Source organism: Juglans microcarpa x Juglans regia, chromosome 8D, assembly GCF_004785595.1.
Source record: "Juglans microcarpa x Juglans regia isolate MS1-56 chromosome 8D, Jm3101_v1.0, whole genome shotgun sequence".
Taxonomy (NCBI): domain Eukaryota; kingdom Viridiplantae; phylum Streptophyta; class Magnoliopsida; order Fagales; family Juglandaceae; genus Juglans; species Juglans microcarpa x Juglans regia.
Genome location: NC_054608.1, coordinates 22,824,842 through 22,846,994, shown reverse-complemented (window position 1 = coordinate 22,846,994; position 22,153 = coordinate 22,824,842). Strand labels below are relative to the sequence as shown.

Sequence of the window (22,153 nt, the reverse complement as noted above, 5' to 3'; positions counted from 1 at the left end):
CTTGCCTTATTTGTATAGAGCTATTGATGAGTTTCTTGTATCCTTGTAACTAATATATAAGCAATACAATACTCTCTCTATCTACATCCCATGAGATAGACATTTCTCAAAATTCTTCACTGAGATCCTTTATTACCATTTAATATTTTATTATTACTTTTCATATATTTTTTATTACTATTCACTACTATTCAATATTTTATATTACTTTCTCACAACTTTTTCACTATTATTCACAAATCATTTGAGATTACCTTACTACCCAAATGTAGCCCAAAAGAATAATGATATACTTACAACTTTTTACAATTATTTTACAACTCATTTTCAAACAACCAATTAAATCTTGCCACTCCATTAAAATTAAATTTTATTATTACAAAACTACCTTCCATTTCATATAGAGTTATAAAATAGTTGTAAGGCTATTATTTTCCATATTAAAATGAAATGAAGTATTAAGAATTTATGAATTAAAAGAATTTTTTATTGAATTGTTTGAGGTATAATTGTGAATAAATTCTTATTGAGGAATGCCAGTATACCCTTAAAATTAATAGATGCTATATTCTTGAATGGCTGATGTTAAAATAAAGAATTTTGTTACTCATCATCCTCATACATCATATACCACACATATTTTTATTATTTTTAAATTTGTTTTGGTTTTATTATTTTTAAAATAATTGAATTTTCTATTCTTCATTCATCACATATTTGGATAAAGAAAAAAATAAAAATAAAAATGGTATATAGTGTGTGAGGAGAATAAATAATTTTTTTAAAAAATAAATAAGAATTATGAGGTTGATTGAAAAAAAAAAAAACAGGAAAAAAAAAAAAAACGAAAAGGATATGACAAGGTGGCGGTCCATAACATGATTACGTGGACAAAACTACACCTTTTTTTCCCTTCTCTAGTGGCTACTTCTCCTGCTCCACCTTAGTACACTCCTCGATTACGAAAATGTCGAAGGTCCTGCTCTTCAACTCCCCGCATTTCACCTCCATCCACCGCCGAACTCTGTCATCCTTACTCACCCTCTCCAGCCCCCATCTCACCCTCTCCCCTCTACCTTTTCATCGACTGTCCTCTCTCTTCCTCTCATCGCCTCCCTCTCCTCTTCCCTCCTTTCACCGCCGGACCTTCTCCGTCCGCGCCTTCGATTCATCCGACGAAGAAACCAAAGGAAAAGAAGTAGGGCCCGAGGTGAATAAGGTTGATGATGGCGGCGAGACTTTCGCAGGTCCGCGCGAGGACTACCCGACCGGTGAGTTTCAGTTCGAGGAGTTTAGCTGGTGGAGGAAGTTCACCGTGAAGCTTAAGTTGCTCATTGCGTTCCCTTGGGAGCGCGTTCGCAAGGGCACCGTCTTGACCATGAAGTTGCGCGGCCAGGTTTTGTATTCTCCCTCTGCTATTTCCAATCTATGCCCTAGAAATTAAGCTTAGAGAGTAGAGCGTAGGATGAGATTGAGTTCTAAAAGCTTCTTTTGCAGCAGAATTATATTAGTGTATTTTGAGTATCTTAAATGTGATTATCACGCATTAGCATACAGTTGTCCATTTACATTATTGTAAGCATTGTTGGGTTTGTTATTGCCCTGTTTTTCTTTCGGCAATGGATAGAAATTGAAACTTTTCTTCTTTTTCTCATGTTTAGATATCCGATCAGCTGAAGAGCCGTTTCTCTTCGGGACTTTCTCTACCTCAAATTTGTGAGAACATTGTAAAGGCAACATATGATCCTCGTATTTCTGGTATCTATCTCCATGTAGAAACCTTGAGTTGTGGCTGGGGTAAAGTTGAAGAAATCCGAAGGCATATCTTGGATTTCAAGAAATCAGGTAGTGTCACAAGGATATTTATTTTGCGAGTATATATGCATGTTCCGAATAAGTTGAATTGGATCATTGACCTTTCTCAGGCTTCTAGAATTGGGATGGAGTATGCCTGGTTATTGTAATTGCAAAAATGAAGAGGTGCCAACTCCTGATGCGTATGAAACATGTAGCCCATGGCAGTGATCAATTCGATTAAACGTGCTTAAACCAGTGATGTATTAACCATCGCAACTGGATTTGTGTTTTACATTTGTTCAAAGCGGAGGGGTCCTGTTTTCTTTATTCGCCTATAGGACAGACAATAAATCTTTGGAACATTAGATGCACCGTTTTTACCTATCAAAAGAACATTTAGATGCACCATTTCTTAAATGTTAGCTGTATTTGCATTAACCAATCTTTTTTTTATAGATGCATTAACCTATCTTGAAAATAAGATGCTTAACAAATTTTGGTGAGAAGTGTTAGGTCTATTAAGAGAGCTTACAAAATTAAACTTACAAATTGACATAGCTTGATGTACGGCATCAGATCTACTTTATGCTAGAATGAGCTTTATAACCTGTCGTACTATATTAATCCATATCAGTTTGAAAATTTACTTTTGTAAGATCTTTTAGTAGACTTAGGCCTTGTTTATGTAACAAGGCATTATCAGATATTCTCAAATATTTACTTCCCAAACATCACTCAAATATAAAACAATTTTCAATTTCAAATCTTCAATTTTTTCATTTAATTATTACCTAATCATTATCCAAACACAAAACCTAGTACAACTTTTCCAAACTTCTAAACAAAACACAAAAAAAAAAAAAATTTTTTTTCAAATTTCAAAACAAAAATAATATTAAAAAATAATATTCAAACAATTTTTTTAACTTATAATAATTTTATTCAACTTTTTCTGTATCTTTTTCCAAAACCCAATAAAACATTTAACTCAAACCATTTCATTACCATTTATAGATATTTTGAGATATTCTAAGCGTCCAAATGAGTCGTTACCATTCTCATTTTTGGTAGCTCTCTCTTTTTCATTGCAAGGTCATCGATTTTGTTTCTTATCTCCAAGATACTGAATACCTTCTGTGCAGATAGCTGAGTTATGTATTGTTTTTAAACATAGAGTTTTGTATACTGATCTGCAAGCTATTATCTATTTTGAGGACGACTAAATTTGATCCTTACTTGTAGGTAAATTCATTGTGGCTTATGCCCCTGCATGCCGTGAGAAAGAATATTACCTTGCCAGTGCATGTGAAGAAATATATGCCCCTCCAAGTGCTTATTTTTCTTTGTTAGGTTTGACTGTTCAAGCATCATTCCTAAGAGGTAAGTTGACTTTGCTAGTTCTCACGTAGCGTTCTTGCAAGTTTGGATAAAGCTAGTGTATCTGAAGGTTTCTCTCTGTTTTTTATTTTTATTTTTTTTTGGGGTGAAGGGGGGGGGGGGGGGGGTGAGGGGTTAGGGGAATTTAAAGAATCAATTGCTGGAAGTAAACATGAGTATATCAAATAAGACATTGTAGCATATGCCAATGAATACTGTGAGAAAGAATATTACCATTCCAGTGTATGTGAAGAGATACATGCTCCTGCAAGTGCTTATTTTTCTTTGTTATGTTTTACTGTTCAAGCATCACTCCTTAGAGTTAAGTTGACCTTGTTAGTTATTATATATTTTTCTTGCAAGCTTTGATAAGGCTATCAGGATATATCTTTTGAATGTTTATGAAGAGTTTTGAGTACTTTTGTTTTCCCAAATATGTATAAAACTCATCAAAACGTCTCAAAACCCTTTAGTAAATATTATTATACCTTGATGCCTAGGTATCTTTAAGCTCCAAACCACCCTCTTACTGTTAATTTTCTGTTTCTCTAAGTCATTTACCATCCCAAGTGTTCTGAGATCAAATCCTCATAGACAGTTTCTGTTGGCTCAGATGAGCTTGGACTCAACACATAAGCTCTAGTTATCTTGAATTAATACTTTTTGTTGTATTTTCAGACATATATTAGTTAATACAAAGGAATCTATATATGAGCACAAGCATTTTGCTGTCTAAATGAACCATTTGCTTGCTTATGTTATTAGTCTCTGCCTCAGAAATCAGAATTTGAATGTGCTAAAAGTTTTGTAATTTTTAAAATGGTTTATTTCTTAAGGTTGATAGGCCAAAATAAGACATTCAATTATTAGATTGTGTAAGTGAAGTCTCAAACAGGGTTTGAGAATCCATCCTTGCAAAGTTGCATGGCACCCCTTTTCAAGGCATGGTTGATATCTGCTGCTGGTGGTTTTATAAATTAATCCTCGATATATGGACATCATGGCCTTGGCTCTTCTGTCATCATGCAACTTTGAATTGAGAAAGAAAACTGCATTTTGTAGCAGTTGTGGTAATCCTGAATGTCATATGTACTCGCACGTGCAACTTTTAGATGCTTGGATAAAATCATGTAACTGTTTTTGGGCTTACATGAATTTTTAAGGACAATTAAGACAGAGAGCGTTCATTGGAGATTAGACTACTGTTTGTTAGAACTCTTTCTTTGGGCCAAAGCTGTAGATTTCAATATTTTCATGATTTTCTTATTTCTATTTCTTCTTCTTAAATAGGTGTTATCTCTTGTATACTCTCTGTGTACCTGGGCTAAGCCTATTCTTATTAATACAATATAATCGTTTACCTATAAAAAAAGAAATGAATTTTTAAGGACAAATTCATTAAAATCCTTTCCTAATTTGTCAATTTAGAAAAGGTACTAACGCATGACTCTAATTGTATATTTAATAGAGCTTGGGAATTTCTTTTTGTGCAGGTGTCTTGGACAAAATTGGAATTGAGCCACAAGTGGTAAGGATTGGCAAATACAAGAGTGCTGGGGATCAACTTACACGCACTACAATGTCTGAAGAAAATTGTGAGATGCTGACTGCATTGCTAAACAACATCTATGGGGATTGGCTGGATAAAGTTTCTTCTGCACAAGGTACTTGGCATCTGAGGCTTTCTCAATCTTCAAGTATTTACTAAACTAATAGGTTTTTTCAAATTTTCCATAGGGAAGACAAGGGAAGATCTTGAGAACTTCATCAATGAAGGCGTTTTCCAAGTTGAAAGGCTGAAAGAAGAGGGTTGGATAACAAAAATATTCTATGATGACGAGGTACAGATTTATGTTCCTGTTTACTTTGAAGTTAGGCTTGAGTATGTGAAACTTGGAAAAGAAATATAGAGTAATTGAAGGACCAATATCTGCTACAGCATGCCATTAAAAATGCTAGGGAATATTCATAGAGTGAGATGACATTCTAATTTGATGTTTGGTATAATATTAGAGGGTTTTCTAAAATCAGGTTGCCTCCACATGCTCTTTCAGATAAGTTATTGGTAGTGCTTCTACCACACTTTTTGCTGTTTCTGATAATTATATGTTGGTCATTGATCATAATGTTTTTAAAATTCTTTGAGTGTGACGGGCATTTTTAGTGGAAGTGGTTTGTCCTTCAAATGGTAAAGCCTTTTTTTATTGATATGATGATTTTTCAGGATGTTTTAGTAACATGTACTTGTTGCAGGTTATTTCAATGTTGAGTGAGAGACTAGGAATGCAGAAAGATAAAAATCTTCCTATGGTTGATTACAGGTAGCCAACTTCTTGTTGGAGGCTTGCAATGGTGGTTGCTTTGGTTTTTACTAGAGTATATTGTTCACCGGAGTCATTGTTGTTGGCAACCCGACAATGGCTTTGATCTAATTAGAGCTGTCATTTTCTACTATCTAGACAAATTATTGGTGTTACTTTCTATTGCAGGCATCTAATCTTTAGGTTGCCAATGCAACTGTATTTGACTGCTGTATCATAATCCAACATCATGTAAAAACTTGTCAATATCCTGCTAATTTTAGGTTTTATGTTTTGATTGAATCCTTGCTGTGAGGCTACACTTGCCTTTCATATGATAAATGAACAATTTCGCGATCTAAATTTCTGTAAGCATCCGTAGACAAACATTCTTGTTCTATAGTCTCCGTGTAAACCATGCAACTCTTCAATGTTTTGATGTATGTATCAAATATTAGATTATTCATATTTATGTGACAATGTGCATCATCATTTTTATTTACAGCACTACGTAACTTTTTCTGCATACACATTAGAAAATCATTGTCATGTGATCTTTTATTGAATTGGTGCTATGAATATGAAAAAGTTCATATCTCTCTCTGTAATTTATGACTGGTCTAGTAGTCCCACTAATTAAATCGCTTGGATGTTAAAAGACGTAAAATATTAAATTTCAGAATAATTTGTTTTTCATGATATTTTTCATGATATTACAGAAAATACTCTCGAGTTAGAAAATGGACTCTTGGTTTATCAGGAGGTAAAGACCAAATAGCTTTGATCAGAGCTTCAGGGAGCATTAGTCGTGTACGAAGTCCACTAAGTGCCCCTAGTTCGGGTATTACTGCAGAGCAGTTCATTGAGAAGATTCGTAGTGTCAGAGGTATGGATAGATCTTATAATTCAAATTTGCTTGATCTAGTGCTCCTTTTTCTTACTGTGGAGATGTGACAATTTGCTCTTAAGATGCGAGTCATGCCACCATGCCTTATGAGATTGTGATATGCTAAATATGTTCATGTTACGTCAATGCGAAGGTGTATTCTTATTCCATACCATGGTAGGCATCTGTGGCTTGAGTCTTAAGAAGTCCTATTGTAGGCATCTAAAGACTGCTAGCATAGAGGAACTCAAAGAAGACCAGGACTTAGTTAAATTACCTGAAGAATGGCAACATCCATATACTTATAAAAAAAATAAAAATAAAAATGAATGGCAACATCCATATGCATCCACAACATGCGGCTGTAAGCTTTGCTTGGGGGTGGCCTGGAATGTGTTCTATTTCAACCTCCATCCTTAATTAGAAGAAGTATAAGAAAGATCATGCCTTTATCTGCTTGGGAGTTGCTTTGTGTGAAACCAATTACCGTATTCCTTCTTTACCTTTTTAGCTACTAGCTATTTGCACAGTCAAGTTATTTTTCCAGTCATATTGATTTTCTTTTTCTCCCTTCTCCTTGCCCTTAGAGTCAAAAAGATATAAGGCCGCAATCATCAGAATTGACAGCCCTGGAGGGGATGCTCTTGCTTCTGATTTGTAAGTGCCTCTATATTTTACCTCCATGTATGTCATTTGAAACCATTTATTTATCCAAAAGAAAAATTAATGAAAATAATCCTTTGATATGTGAAGTAAGATAGTAGAGGCAACCTAAAACATTCTCAGCAGCACACACTGAAACTGATTTGCTTTAACTCTAGTATTTATACTACTACAAAGCAGGAGTACACACCTTAGGCAACATAGCTGTTTAATATCATCCCCAAAGATTAGTAGTTACATCTGCTAGAAATTTTGAATTCACCAACACTTGATTTCTAGTTCTACTAACCGGAAAACATGATATCAAATTGTGCTACTTTGCTCCAACAAGAATAGGGAAATCTGCAACAATCGCCTTGACTTAGGCCTCTCAGCTATTGAGTCGTGATAAGAGTTCCATTCATAGCAATTATACTCCATAATGGATATGAGAAAAGTGTCCATCTTGGATGTATCTACCAAAATCTTCTATGCCTCAATTAATATGACCAACTCTTTTACATTTAGTGAGCAAACTGTGGCACTGAGCCCAAGCTGTTGCTCCTGAAACTGGTATTTAACCACTCAGTGGCCAAAAAAATAAAGTCTAGAGTTAATCTTTCTCCCACAGAAGCTTTCTGTGACCCTGAAAACTGGTGTAGACTGTGGCGATTGGGGCATGGTGGAGGCAACATTCTCTGTCTATTGAGTCGATGCGGACCAAATTTATGGACTTTGGACCTTTCTCCTCCTTTAGTTTTGACCTAGCAATTGATTTAATGAGGCAATGCGGAGGTAGTCATTTAGGCATGCCATATTATGCGTGTGTCTAATTACATTTCCTGAATCTGTATCTAAAGTTTCAATCCTGTTATATGTGTAATTGGCATTTTGAGCCAAAGAAAGCTGCCACAAGCCTACCTGGGTTTTTACCCCCACCAAGGGGAGGCCCTCCTTTGGTTTCTTGTATTGAATTGTTTAAAGAAACTGTCCTATGGTTAACTTACCCTGTGGTGTTTATGTTGTACAGAATGTGGAGGGAAATCAGACTTTTGGCTGAATCAAAACCTGTCGTTGCATCAATGTCTGATGTGGCAGCTAGTGGAGGATACTATATGGCGATGGCAGCAGGAACTATTGTTGCAGAAAATCTAACCTTGACTGGTTCTATCGGAGTTGTGACAGGTGAAGCCAAGAATGCTTTCAATGAAAAAGAAAAAAAAATATATATAAAGAAGTGAACCTCAGAGCTGTGGGTGTTAACTTTAGCACTGAATCCTCCTTACTGTAGAAAACCTTGTAATTAGTTTCTCCTGTAGATTCTCCAGAAATAGCTAAAAGAAAAATCTTAGTTATTGAATACCCTTTGGAATGCTGTTAGGGATCTTGAGACATCTCCACAGATGCATCTTATCTGCAGGTTACACTCAGCATACAACCTATTTTGAAAAAGATTGGGACCCACTAAGCAAGCATTTCCAAATTCCATATACATCTATAAGTAGTACTCTATACCCAATCACGACTGAGTTTGTGGTGATTAAGCTTGAACATTTTTATTCTTTTCAAGATTTTAATCCGGAAAAGGGTCCAGAAGGTCTGTAACTGAAGAAGTTCATATGAGTAACTTGTCAATAATTTCTCATCTCTGTCCATTGCTCCTGGATCAGAATGTGCTTTCCATTTGGAAGTTAATTAGTTTCTCTGCATGTCTCTGGTTCCAGGTGCCTTGAAGCAAAGTACAACACACACACACACACACACCTCTTCGTATATATGTTGGGAGGTGTAATTTTATTAGCTGACGTGCTTCTATGTAAAATCCAAATTGCATCTTCTTATGAAATTGAACAAATAACTCTGGGATAAAGCTAGAAAGAGAAATCTCCTAAGTCATTCCTTGGTCCCTAAAGGTTGATGGTAATGCGTCATTAATTTGTTTGTAGGGAAGTTTAACCTGGGAAATCTGTATGAAAAGATTGGCTTCAACAAGGAAATCATATCAAGGGGAAGATATGCTGAGCTCCTTGCAGCTGAAAACAGGCCTTTCAGGTAATTAAGCCTTGTGACTTGCTAGCTTTATGTATCATTTGTGAGACATGACAGGATGATTCTGCTTGTACATATGAGTCTCAGGTTCACATTGAAACCTGTATGAGTCTTCTGCCTACTATGTAACCTAAGTGGTTGTTTGGGAAATATTTCATCTCATCTCATCTCAAAATTTCTCATAATTTTCTTCCCAAACATCACTCAAACACAAATATTGTTTAATTTCAAATCTTCAACTTTTTCATCGAGTCATTACCTAATCATTACAACTTTTCCAAACTTCCACGAATGCCACCACAAATGTGATCAACTGCCACGGGACAAGTAAATTCACGCTTGGATCACCACAGAACTGACCAACATGCCAAGAGAACGATGAAACTTGCTAAAAATAGAGGGAAAAAAAAATTTCCCGTCGCACACGAAGGATTAAGAGCCTCAGAAATGAATATCAGAGGAGGGGCTCTGATACCATGTCAGAATGAATTTGATGCCCTCTTTGTGAGGGTTCTTCCCATTATATGGAACAATGTTCCTCAATACAATGCTGGAAATCAGCCGACCATGTTCCTCAATACAAGGCTGGAAAATAGCCGTTGGAATTAACTAATTATTCTAGCCTACAGCTACTGTTATATTTACTCTATATTTACAGTCATGGCAATATCGTTGACAATATATTGACCATAGACATAACCATAGTAACACAATACACTAGGGCACCCTCAAGACGAGTTGACCCATATATCCTAATCCCAATCGCACTAATTTTCTTTTGATCCGTAAACAGAATTTTATTGATCATAAGAATAGGCAAAAGCCCAGTTCTACGGGACATATACAAGAGTATCGCTTGAGCATGCTAGTTCTGTGATACAAGAAATTCATGGAAGCTTGTTCCATTAAAATCAATTACAACCGACCAATAGAGTAAAATATTGAAAAACAATTTTTTAAGCTCATCCATTGATCGCTCTCAATCTTTGAAGCTTCTTTTGTCCCTCCCTCTAAATGTACCACTATAGGCATATTGGGACCATCTTCCATATGTTGCAATATGAGAGTTACCCTAAAAGCCTCTCCAAGAAGCTAGGAGATTGATCACCCTTCTCGGCATCACCCAACTTAGTCCCACCTGAGTGAAGAAATCATTACATAAGGTCATGACAATCTTGCAATTAAGTAATAAATGATCAACAGACGACTCACTCTTTTTGTACATACAACACCAATCCATGATAATGAGTTGACGTTTCCTTAAATTGTTAAGTGTGAGGATCTTTCCCAAGGAAACTGTCCATACAACGAAGAGTGCCTTTAAGGATGCCTTTGTCTTTCAAATACTCTTCCATGGGAATTGATTTGTATCATGCGAAGATCATGGCTTGGTAGGAGTGGAGTGATGCCAGAAAATCTTGTCGTCAACTTCCCCTCTCATGCGAGTAGAGTATACTAGGTCATAAAACTCCAAAAATGCGTCGACTTTCGAGTCTTGTGCATCTCGAAAATGACATTCCATTGAGGAGCACCATTGGATAGAACCAAAAGGTCCGCAATCGAGGCATCTTTTATTCTTGCTATCCCATAGACTTTTGGATAAACCTTATCGAGTATCCTGTTGCCACACCATATGTCATGCCAAAATTTGATTTTGGATCTGTCACCCACCTTAAAGCGGGTATTTCTAAAATATGTATCCCGTCAAACCCGTCCTCTTCTTCTATGCTTCCAAAGCCTTACCCCATGTGGCCCACTTACCTCATTTGAACACCATCCTCCCAATGCTTCACCATACTTCTATTCTTTGAAATTTCTCCACAATGCCCGTTCTTGATGGTATCTCCCGAGCCATTTGCCAAACAAAGCCTTGTTAGAAGCCTAGAAATTCCTGATACCTAGTGCTCCTTCTGAGATAGGGAAACATACTGTAGCCCATTTTACCAAGTGAAACTTAAACTCATCAATCATCCCCCCTGTTAAGAAATCCCTCTAAAGTTTCTCCATGCGTTAAGCCGCCTTGGTGGGAGGCAAGAATGATAAGAAGTAGGTTGGCAAGTTGGAAAGAGTACTTTTAAGTAAAGTGACCCTACCACCTACGGGTAAGTACATCCTCTTTCAACTAGCCGATATCTACTCCATTTTCTCTAATACATCATCCCAAATATATTTGAATCTAAACAGAGCACCCAAGGGGGATGGCCGAGATATTTCATTGGCAAACGAGATATCCTGCATCCCAAGATGGTAGCCATGTTCTCCACATTAGTAACATCTCCCTTCGGAACTACTTTTGATTTGGCCAAGTTCACCTTCAATACTGAAACAACTTCAAAACAAAGAAGGTCCATCAAGGCTTGAATTTGATCTTATTTGGCCCCACAAAGGATTAGAGGGTCGATAGCAAATAATAGGTGGGATATGGTGAGTAATCATGGTTGATCCATGATTACCATTTTGTACCAAAGCCACATCGCTCAAGCATATGAACAAAAAATCTCCAATATGTTCATAAGCCTTTTCCATGTCAAGTTTGCACAAATGTCTCGGCTCTTCCGACTTGATTCTACTATCCAAATATTCGTTGGCAATAAGTACCGAGTCAAGAATTGACCTACCTCTAACAAAGACATTTTGAGTTTTGAGGCTTTGATTTGAACTTCTTCACCACCAAGTTCAGTCTATTCGCCAAGACCTTTAGGAACTCATTTCCTGGTGAATAGATTGAGTTTGGCGGTGGAGAAGCTAAAATCAAAGCCTCAAAATGCCTTTTATAGAGGTAAATTCTCCGACCTCCGATTTTGATTTCTCTCAAAATTTGCTTACCTTGGTCGTTTATTGGGAAATGTGAATGAGTTTATATTGATGAAGGTAGAGGAGTCGGATAATGGCTTCCAGAGCAATGTTGAGAATGCTCGAAGGTAATCTTTTAAGGATGGAATGCTTGAAAGTAGTCCTTATTGAGACAGATATTTGAGATTTCATTTGCAGGAAGTCGTGCAGTGTGCATCATAGAGAGAGGAAGGTGACTAAAGACTTAGTACTAGGTACTCCAACAACGAACTGGGTTGTGCAGACTTTGGATGAATGCTCTTGTTCAGATGGTAACAAGGAATTTCTCAGAACATCCTGCCTAGGCAACAATGCTTACATTGCACAAAGGTCCTCTAATGTATGTGGTCGATACCTGACCATAGTAGAGTATAGAGGCGGTGGAAGGAGAAGCCTCATCATCATCCTTGAAGAAGTAGAAGATAAAGGTTGGAGGAAGATGGCAATGGAGCTTCATGCGATGTATGGCAATGTGGGAAAAACTGGAGGGAAGGAACAGAGGGAGTTGAAACTCTCAAACAGCAACTATTCACAAAAGTTACACGTGGTGGAGTTACCCCTACATCATACGCAGAGGTAGTCTCATGTTCAGCCGCAGCCATTAAAGGTGACGCTGGGAGAAAAGTGGAGATACCGAGAAGTGTAGGGTTGCCAAACCAAGGAACGAAGGGCAGTATGGGTATTCGAAGGAGATAGAAGTTACTGTTAGGAGAAGAGTAGAGAGAAGAAGTCTGCTGTGCTGAAAGCCAGAGGAGTTTACACAAGAAGGGATGGTTACTCTCAGTTCAAGGGGTGCGATGCAGAGAAAATTTCCGTTCTAAGTATCAAAGACGAGCTCTCTACTCGTACAAGAATGTTGTAGATGGATTTCGGTGGGTTTCACTAGAGTCTATGGTCCAAACCTAGACTGTACTAGAGTCAATTATGGGATGAGTTGGCAGGACTAAGCAGCATATGAGAGTTACCTTGGTGTATTGGTGTTGATTTTAATGTTACTCACTTGTGAAAGATTAGGTAGCTCTAGTTTTAACCCAGCTGTGATAGATTTCTCTACTTTCATCTCTGAACAAGATGACTAGATTAGGTAGCTCTTGTAGGGCTCTTTCACTTGGTCAAGCAACCGAGAACACCCCTCTTGGTCAAGGATCGATAGATTTCTAGTATCACCAGAATGGGAAGCACATTATCCGGGTCTTATTCAAAAGAGACTCCCTAGGTTGTGTTTAGATCACTTTCCTATCCTCCTTGATTGTGGAGGTCTCCATGGAGGTCCAAGGTACTTCAAGCTTGAGAATATGTGGTTGAAGTCAGAAGGATTTCTTGATAGAGTCAGACAGTGGTGGCCTTCTTATCAATTCTACAGAAAACCAAGTTACATATTGGCATGCAAATTGAAGTCCTCAAAAAAATATTTGAAGGTCTGGAATGAGCACGTGTTTGGTGATGTGGGACGTCAAAAAAAATACTCTTCGAGGAACTCAAGGGTAGGCCTGCAACCCGACCAGCCCGAGTCAGGTTTGGGCCTGACCAGTCTGCTTGGACGATCCCGACTCGATGAATCCGGGTCGGGTTGAGATCTTGGGGTTTTTATTGTTTGGAAGTTAAATCAAGATTTTGAGACTAGATGAACTTCAAGGGAATAAAATAGAGAACGCTAAAAGGTTATTAATAAGGTTCTTGTGGTTTCGAAGTTGCTGCATCAACTATCGTACATGTACATCAAACACAGAAACCTTGCTTCATGCCACACAAGTTGCCAAGAAACACTAAGATGTACAAGATATTAAGTCCATAAACAAGGTAGAATACTGGGACAAGATTCAGAACGTAAGCAGTAACTGTCCAGCTCATGCCCCCAGAACCACGGCATGATTGTCATCCTTATTTTAAACTGTTTACCAGCGTATAATGTGCTAGGATGGAGAAATGGAAGCAAGAAAAGTACTTCCAGTTGTCTCAATGAGTCCAACAACATTACATGTTTATGTTGAAGAGCCTTCAACTGGCTTTTCAACTCATAGAGTTCTAATAGCATGATTGATTCACAATCTTTGATGACTGCCTTGCCAATGCCTTCCTGCAGCATTCGTAAATGGAGTTATTCCATTGAAACAACTACATCTTCAGTAGAGGTAAAATCATTGCCAATCAACACTCTAGGGAATAGATCTTTAGCAGCCAGCAGTGCCTCAATCCATGCAAGATCATATATAGTTTCAGTTGAAGCAAAATCATTGCCAGTCAAAATTATTGCCAGTAATGGATTGAAGAAACCTGCAAAGCAAACTTATATAATTTCAGCAACTGATAAAACAAAGGAAAATATGGAAGATAGAGGTCACAAGCACACAATTAGTGCATATGATCATCAAGGTTGATAGATAATTTCTCAAGTTCTATTCAAAGCCTCGAGTCATTCCTCATCAACATAAAATATGTAAATAAGAAATATTCTTGCTAAAACCCTTGGAACACCACGATTAAATCATCAGAAATTGGGCATAATTGATTTTTTCTACTCATCGTCCATACATAAAACATTTGGTAAGAAAAATAAAAAAATAAAAAATTATGTGTGATGTATGGTGTGAAGATGATGATGAGTAGCATTTTTCATCTGTAAAACTTAGTAATACTTCTAACTGTAATAATTGATAAATTCATCTCACTGTGATGTCACTCTAATGACAGTACCACATCAGTTATTTAAACCAAAGTTGACAAACTGTCCATTGTATGGGGCTGCTTGTACATTTTTATAAGATCTGAGGAAGATCTAAAGAAGAAATAGGAGAGAGAGTTGACGCCTGGCGAAAAGGATTTAAAAAAAATTGAAAAACCGAAAAACGCCCCTTAGGCTTCGAGTTTTAGAAAAGCATATTTACGAAAAGCCCTTTGAGCTCACTCTTAATTACAAAATTGCCATTCACTTTTAATTAACATTCTGGACCATTTTTTCTATACTGGGCGAAATCTGAAAACCAGCCAGTATTGTCTGGTATTGACCGAAGTGACTGGTATTTGACCCGTTACGAAACATCCACTTCCACTGTGCCGAGTACTGTTCCGGCACGGTAAATTTCAGCCATACCGGCCGGTACGAAACGGTTTTTAAAACTTTGATAATTAGGCTTTGAAAAATAGAAGAGTATCAACACGAAATATATCTATGGATTAACCAAATGAGGCTTGAAATGAGTATAATCCTCAAACACATTCCAACGACTAGAATAGGGGCTTTAGCAGGAGAGAGCACAAGATGCTAGAGGTATACCTTAAAGCCCTTTTTAAAACTAAATTGCACAAAAGCCGACATTAAAAGTTTATAACCAGTGAAGAAAACAGAGTCTAACTGGTCCATCTAGAGAGCATGCACAAAATTCCAATACAAGCAGGAACCAGTTATAAGTGCCAACTCAACTTGGACTATACCTTGATTACAAAAGGGCTTATAAGAAGGGTGTAGCTACCCACCTCCACTGAGTCATCCCTGGTTCATGTTACCAATTACCGAAACCTTAAAAGCTAATCATACTAAATACTTTGCATCATGATTCATTGATATGAAAAAGCTACCATCTTGCCTTGATGGAAGTTTTGTGGCAGGTAAGCCAATATTAGGAATGACAAAATGACAAAATGATTAGTGTTCTTATAAGTACCAGATAATATTCTTTTATATTTTTGGGAAGATTATTCTGGGTTTGGTCAAATTTGGTGTTTAAAAAAAGATGTTTAAAGTGAAAGGGGAAAAAATTGTTCTAAAACAACAGAAAAAACAAAAGACAGTTTATTACTCCGGCAAACATAGAAAACCCTAAGATTTTGATGTCTAAACTTGTTGGTGTCAGGCCCAGATTTTTACGTCTACCACCAAACAGAAAGCAAATCAGAAACTAAAAACCGTTCTTTCATTTGAAAACTTTACAAAACTAGTTCTAAAATTATGGTTTGGGCTGTACCTTTGAGAGATCGAAAGACAAACGAGTGAAGGCTTCTGTACCTTTGAGAGATCAAAAGACAAACGAGATCAGATGAATAGATCACCTGGTTCAAGAAATTTAGTGAAGGCTTCTGTGCTGATGACCTGCTTCATGGCTCCTAAGAAAACAGAGTGAAGCCTTGTAGAGAAAAAGAAAAGGTTCCTCTTTCTCTCTCTCTTGTCAACCGAAACCCAAGTTCATATTCAAACCTCTGTCATGGAAGTTCCTGTAGACCCAAACGTAAGAGGATTAAACAGGTTCTGCGCAAAGAGATCACGGGCGCTAGGGTTTGATGATGAACAAGGGTTGAGAGTTGGGGGAAATGAGGAGATTTTTCGATGCCCTTTGCTTTCACCCAAACTCCTTGTTATTTTCTTTTCCCCAAACTCTTTCATCAGTACTCCGGTGAATGGTGACTGTGAACGGAGATGTAGAACTGCGATGGTGAAAGGCATGGTGAGTCGGGATAGTGTGCGATTTGGAAGCTAGGGTTCCTCGATCTGCTTTAGAGTTCAGATAGAAGAATATATATAGTCGGGTCTTACATCCGATGTTGCAAACTCTTTTCTAGTCAGGTTAAACATCTGACCCGATGCCAACCCATCATTTTACGATTCGGGTCATTAGGGTTGATCGGATATGCGGGTCGTATGCACAACCCTACTCAAGGGTTTGGAGGGAGTGGAAAAGGAGAGGGAACTATTTGAAGCAGAGATGCTCGCAAAACCCAAGTGACATAGATATTGAAAGGGTCTCTATTGGAGACAAAATTTGAGAGTACTATGGTTGAAGGAACAGGATAAATGCACCAAGTTTTTCCATCGGATGGCTAATTCATGTAGGAGAAACAATGCCAAGAGACGATGATTGATGGGGTGACTTCCTCAAACCAACACGAGATCTTTGATCACGTTGTCAAATATTATTAGAATGTGCTCTTGGAACAATTCTTTTGGAGATCAAGATTAGATGGGCTTACTTTTGATGTTCTTGGTTCACAAGAAGTAGAACAGCTTGAAAGGCCATTTGAAGAGACAAAGGTTAGGCAGTATTAAAAAGCACGGCGGGTGAAAAAGCTCCAGGCCCGGATGGCTTCTCTATGGCTTTTTTCCAAACATGTTGGGGAGTGCTCAAAGAAGGCACAATGAGGGCCTTTCATGAATTTCTTGAAAGTGGGAGGCTTGAAAAATGCCTTAATACTACTTTTATTGTGCTCATTCCAAAAAGACCTGGAGTTGTAGAGGTAAGAGATTATCGTCTCATTTGCTTGGTGAGCAGGATGTACAAGATTCTCTCCAAAGCTTTGGCGAATAGATTGAGCAAGGTGATGGAGAAGTTAATATCACAGCCTCAAAATGCCTTTGTCGAAGGTAGGCAAATTCTTGACTTGGTGCTTATTGCTAACGAATGCTTAGATAGTAGATTCAAGTTGGGAGAGCCAGGGCTTTTGTGCAAGTTGGATATGGAAAAAATTTATGATCATGTCAATTGGAGATTCTTGTTTTACATGCTCGAGAGATGTGGGTTTTGGTATGAAATGGTGTACTTGGATTCATCATTGTATTTCTATGGCTTTGTAACGCCGCAATGGAAGGGCAAACCAGATGACCTATACTCCAAATGGATTAGTCAATGATACAATTGGAGCCCCATTGGAACTCTTATAAAGAGCAAGAACACGCCAAAAGGCTTTTTTTAAAAGCTCACAAGGCTTTAGACAAGGTGATCCTCTATCTCTGCTACTTTTTGTTTTTGTGAAGGAAGCATTTAGCAAGATGATCTTAGGCATTGTGGAGGGTGGCTTCATATTTGGGTTTTTAGTAGGTGAGGTCTCTCAACTTATCCCATCTCCTATTCGCCAATGACAACCTAATCTTTTGTGGGGCTTGACATGATCAAACCTGAGCCTTGAGGGCCAAATCAGTACTAGTTTCGGTGGGGGATGTTCCTAATGCAGAGAGTTTGGCTTCCATTTTGAAATGCAAGATATCTTAGTTCCAATGAAATATCGTGGCCTCCAGTTGGGTGCTCCGTTCAAATCAATGTTTATTTGGGACAGGGACAAACAGGGACAATGTTCAAGAAAAATTGGAGAGGAAATTGGCAAGTTGGAAAAAGATGTATTTATCCAAGGGTGGTAGGGTCACCTAATCAAAAGCATTCTTTCCAACTTGCCAACTTACATCCTATCATTATTCCCGCTCCCCACCAAGGTGACTCATTGCATGGAGAGACTCCAACATGACTTCTTAGCCCCCGGGCGGGGGGGATAAATGACGAATTCAAATTTCACTTGGTGAAATGGTCGACAATATGCGCTCCTATTCAAGGAGGTTTGGGTATTTGGAACTTGCAATTTTTCAGCAAAGCTTTGCTTGGCAAGTGGCTATGGAGATACCACAATGAGAGGGGTGCCTTGTGGAGAAGTGTCATCAAATTGAAGCATGGTGAACCATGGGGAGGATGGTTTTCCAATGAGGTGAGTGGGCCTCATAGTGTGGGGCTATGGAAGCATATAAGAAGAGGTTGGGAGACATATTCAAGATATACCTGCTTTAGGGTGATGGGTCCAAAATTATATTTTGGCATGATATATAGTGTGGCGATAGGGCACTCAAGGAAATATATCCACAAGTTTATGGTATAGCATTGTGAAAGAAGCCTCGATTGCGAGAAGTTCTGAGCAGCTCCTTTTCGTCCAACCGGGAGCACTCCTCTGGTGTCTGCACTACCCATTTCACAATAAGTGTTCCCGACACTAGCTCCATTACCACCCTTCTACCTCTATCTACAATGCACACCAATCAACCGCCTTCCACCAAGAGTTCAAAAAATTTTTATTCTAGGAGGGTCAGTTTGGTTGTCCCATCTTTAATAACTTACACTCCTTAATAATAGCTAAGAAGATTACTAACACCAGCATGAATCAATGAGAAACAAAAATGGTAGTGAGGGGGGAAATCACACGGAGAGAAAATTCAGCCATTGTAGACATCCCAATCCCACTAATAGATTGGTAGTAGGAAGTCAGTGGGTAGGAATACAAAGCATGAGTCTCATCTCTTATTGCATCATCACAAAATCTCCTGGGAGTAAAGTTTACCTCCAAATCAACACCCTCCGATGGTATATCCATGATGACCCGTTGTTTCAATGAAACAATCACTTAGTTCTCCACCAATTGTTTGGTTTTCTTAATTTTTACTAAGGTTGTCAATTCTTTTCTATGTTTGGCGGAGTTGGGTGGAGTTGGGGGAGTAGCTGCTTGATAGATCAATAACGTTGAGCAAGTTTGGCATGCAGAATGGTCATTCCTTAGGAATAGGAATAGGAATAGATATTACTGGGAATGTAGTAGGTCGCCTAAATGGAATGACCATTCCTATTCTTTTGTTTTGTATTAAATATTTATGTTCTACCAAAATTGAATCAAAATTCCTAAATTACCTGAACGCTAAAAAGTATTTTCCAAAAAACCCACTTTTATTTTAAAAAAGAAGAATATAATAGAACAGAATGGATGGCCCGGCAAATCAGCCACTTTCTAACGAGGCCGTTCTTCCGACAATTTTTTAAAATCGCTTAGGGCGGGGGCTATAGTGGTAGCATTTTTTTTAAAACAACATATACATATTTGAGCCTATAAAAAATTATTCTTAAAAAATAACATTCTGAGCAAAAAAAATTGTCAAAGAATACTATTTTAAGAAAAGCCAACGGGTAGCTAGGTACCCCTTTTTACAGAAACTGGAGCCAGTGTTGTTATTATTGTTTTCAGGGTGGGTCTTTGGTGGCGTTAGTGCCACCCCAGGTTTTGTAAGAGGCGGCCAGCCACCTTTAAAAATTTCAAGATTATGATAAAATAATGTGGGTTTTCACAGAAACCTTTTAAATTCCGTCGAAGTTGAGAGGAATAACCATCCTCAAAATGTATTCCTAGTGGTAAAATCCTAACCAAATGATGTAATGGTCATTCCCATGGAATAGCCATTCCATTCTGGAGGTGTATTTTGCATATCATACACGCCCTGGTGAAAACCCAAAATTTTGAGAAATTGTACTTTTGTGGACAGTTCTTTCTCTATCTCTATCTCTATCTCATTTATTCTGTCTCTCTGGTAATTTGTAGGAAACCAGGCTTGTAGTTATAAATTGAGTCTATGATCTTTTATGTGTTTAGACTCAGAAGCACTAAATGTCCATATCGTCTTCTAGAATACAAGCAAGTATTAATTTTGTTATTCACATACCCCTTTTTTTTCTTTCGCTTCCAGTAAAAATAACAACACTAAAGTTCATGTTTAAGTCTAAAAAAATGTTTGATATTACATAGAAATTTGTTTTGGCTTCTGATGTACCAAATAATTGATTTGCTGGTGTTTTAATTTACCACTATCCCACAAAAATGAAGTGGCGCAATCAATCCTGACTCTGCATTGCACTGTGTTGTAGCTGTCCTGTTCCTATAACCTGCTGAACTTTGATGACTTTGATGCCACTCGTTATGTTACGTTTTGCAGGACCTTGCTTCAGGCCTTTTGCCTTAGCATGGAGTTTAACTCTATGCTCCTACAATTAACTAGTTACCAACTTTTTATACAGACCGGATGAAGCAGAACTCTTTGCCAAGTCTGCACAGAATGCATATAAGCAATTTCGGGACAAGGCAGCCTTCTCCAGATCAATGCCTGTATGTTGATCATTTTTATGTTCAACAAGAATTCCGGACGCTCCATTTCTTTCTCATATGCAAAATCTGAAATCTGTCCAATGTCTCCATCATCTTAGGTGGAAAAGATGGAAGAGTTTGCACAAGGAAGGGTTTGGACGGGTAAGGATGCAGCTTCCAGAGGCTTGATTGATGCTATTGGTGGACTTTCTCGTGCTATTGCTATAGCAAAACTGAAGGCTAATATACCTCAAGACAGACGGGTTTGTTCACTATTTTGCTCTTTTTTAAATGAATTCAGTTTGGACAAAATCTACTGCAGGTTACTACTACTGTAAAAATCACACGACTATTCTCCAACCAATGTTTTTTAGCACATTTTGGATCTGACTATATAATCCCCATATTAAAAATATGGGGATTATATAGTCAGATCCAAATATGGGGATTATAATAAACACAGTAGATCCACATTTTGGATCTACCGTGTTTATTATGTCCATATTAAAAATGGGAAACATAGTTTGGTTGCTCCTTCCATTGTCTTGGAAGAAATTGAATTCTAATGCATTTGATTGGATGGGGCCAGGTTACTGTAGTGGAGCTTTCAAGACCCTCCCCTAGTCTTCCAGAGATCTTAAGTGGCATAGGGAATACTCTTGTTGGAGTTGACAGAACACTGAAAGTACTGCTGGAAGAATTGACCTTTTCTGATGGAGTTCAAGCCCGGATGGATGGAATTATTTTTCAAAGACTGGAGGGATATGCTTATGCCAATCCCATCTTCACTTTGCTCAAGGATTACCTGAGTTCCCTCTAAACTCATGTCATCTTCTTCTGCCTCAAAATCTATTTAAAGTTATGATGATTTTGGCGCGGAGAGGATCGTTTACATGGTCTGGAAATATGAAGGTGAAATGAAAGTAAACATGGTAAGATTTATTTTTCTTTCCTTTCGTTTCCCATTGTCTTGGCAATGCTATTTTATGTACATATTCAGGCATATATTGCATTATAAACATTCAGGCAATACAAAGTTGTATGCATTGATAGGCTTTCACTCAACCGGAATATTGATGTAAATGATTCATCACATTAAGCAACCACATGTTTCAAAGTTAAAATAATTTTTTATGACTACAGATGAGCCCTAGATTCAAATATTCTGGATTTGATTTCTCCATAAAAGTTTCCTTGAATTATGTGATAATAATTATTCGGTTTGAATGTTCTTTTTTATATCTTGCACGAGTTAACACTCGCTTGGAACAAAAATAAAGAGAAGTTCCTCTCCTGAGTAGTACATTCATGTTAACCTAGCCGGGTTGTCTTTGGGTACTGGTACTCTACCGCCTAGGGGTTGATCTCTGACGTGCCCAAACAAAAATAATTTAAATATAAATATTTTCAAACTAATTATTATAACTTTGCTATGAACCCACTAGATAGAACTTACTATTGAAAACCGGCTTACAAGGGAAGGGTGTCTAGGGGTTTATAAACTACCAACCAATCTTATATTTAGTCAATGTGAGATCGTAACAAACTTTATCTAACTTTCAAATAAAAAATAGAAAACAATTCAATTTTTTCAAATGTCTAAATAAAAGTTATATTA

At 37.6% G+C, this 22,153-nt stretch overlaps 1 protein-coding gene across 2 annotated transcripts; it reads left to right on the top strand.

Annotated features, from left to right (window-relative positions):
• Positions 1-930: 930 nt before the first annotated feature.
• LOC121242971 (serine protease SPPA, chloroplastic) lies at positions 931-21,672 on the top strand. 2 transcript variants are annotated; one of them, XM_041141018.1, is made up of 13 exons: positions 932-1,396; positions 1,662-1,845; positions 3,040-3,177; positions 4,668-4,838; positions 4,912-5,015; positions 5,428-5,495; positions 6,194-6,360; positions 6,948-7,017; positions 8,033-8,187; positions 8,949-9,054; positions 20,469-20,556; positions 20,655-20,798; positions 21,125-21,672. In XM_041141018.1, exons 1-13 carry the CDS (start codon positions 968-970, stop codon positions 21,353-21,355), a joined length of 2,055 nt encoding a protein of 684 aa, XP_040996952.1. In that variant the 5' UTR covers positions 932-967; the 3' UTR covers positions 21,356-21,672. The 2 variants fall into 2 exon arrangements, 1 of the variants encoding a protein (XP_040996952.1); XR_005936027.1 differs by lacking the exon at positions 21,125-21,672 and having other exon boundaries at positions 931-1,396; positions 20,387-20,556; positions 20,655-20,716.
• The last annotated feature ends 481 nt before the right edge of the window (positions 21,673-22,153 follow it).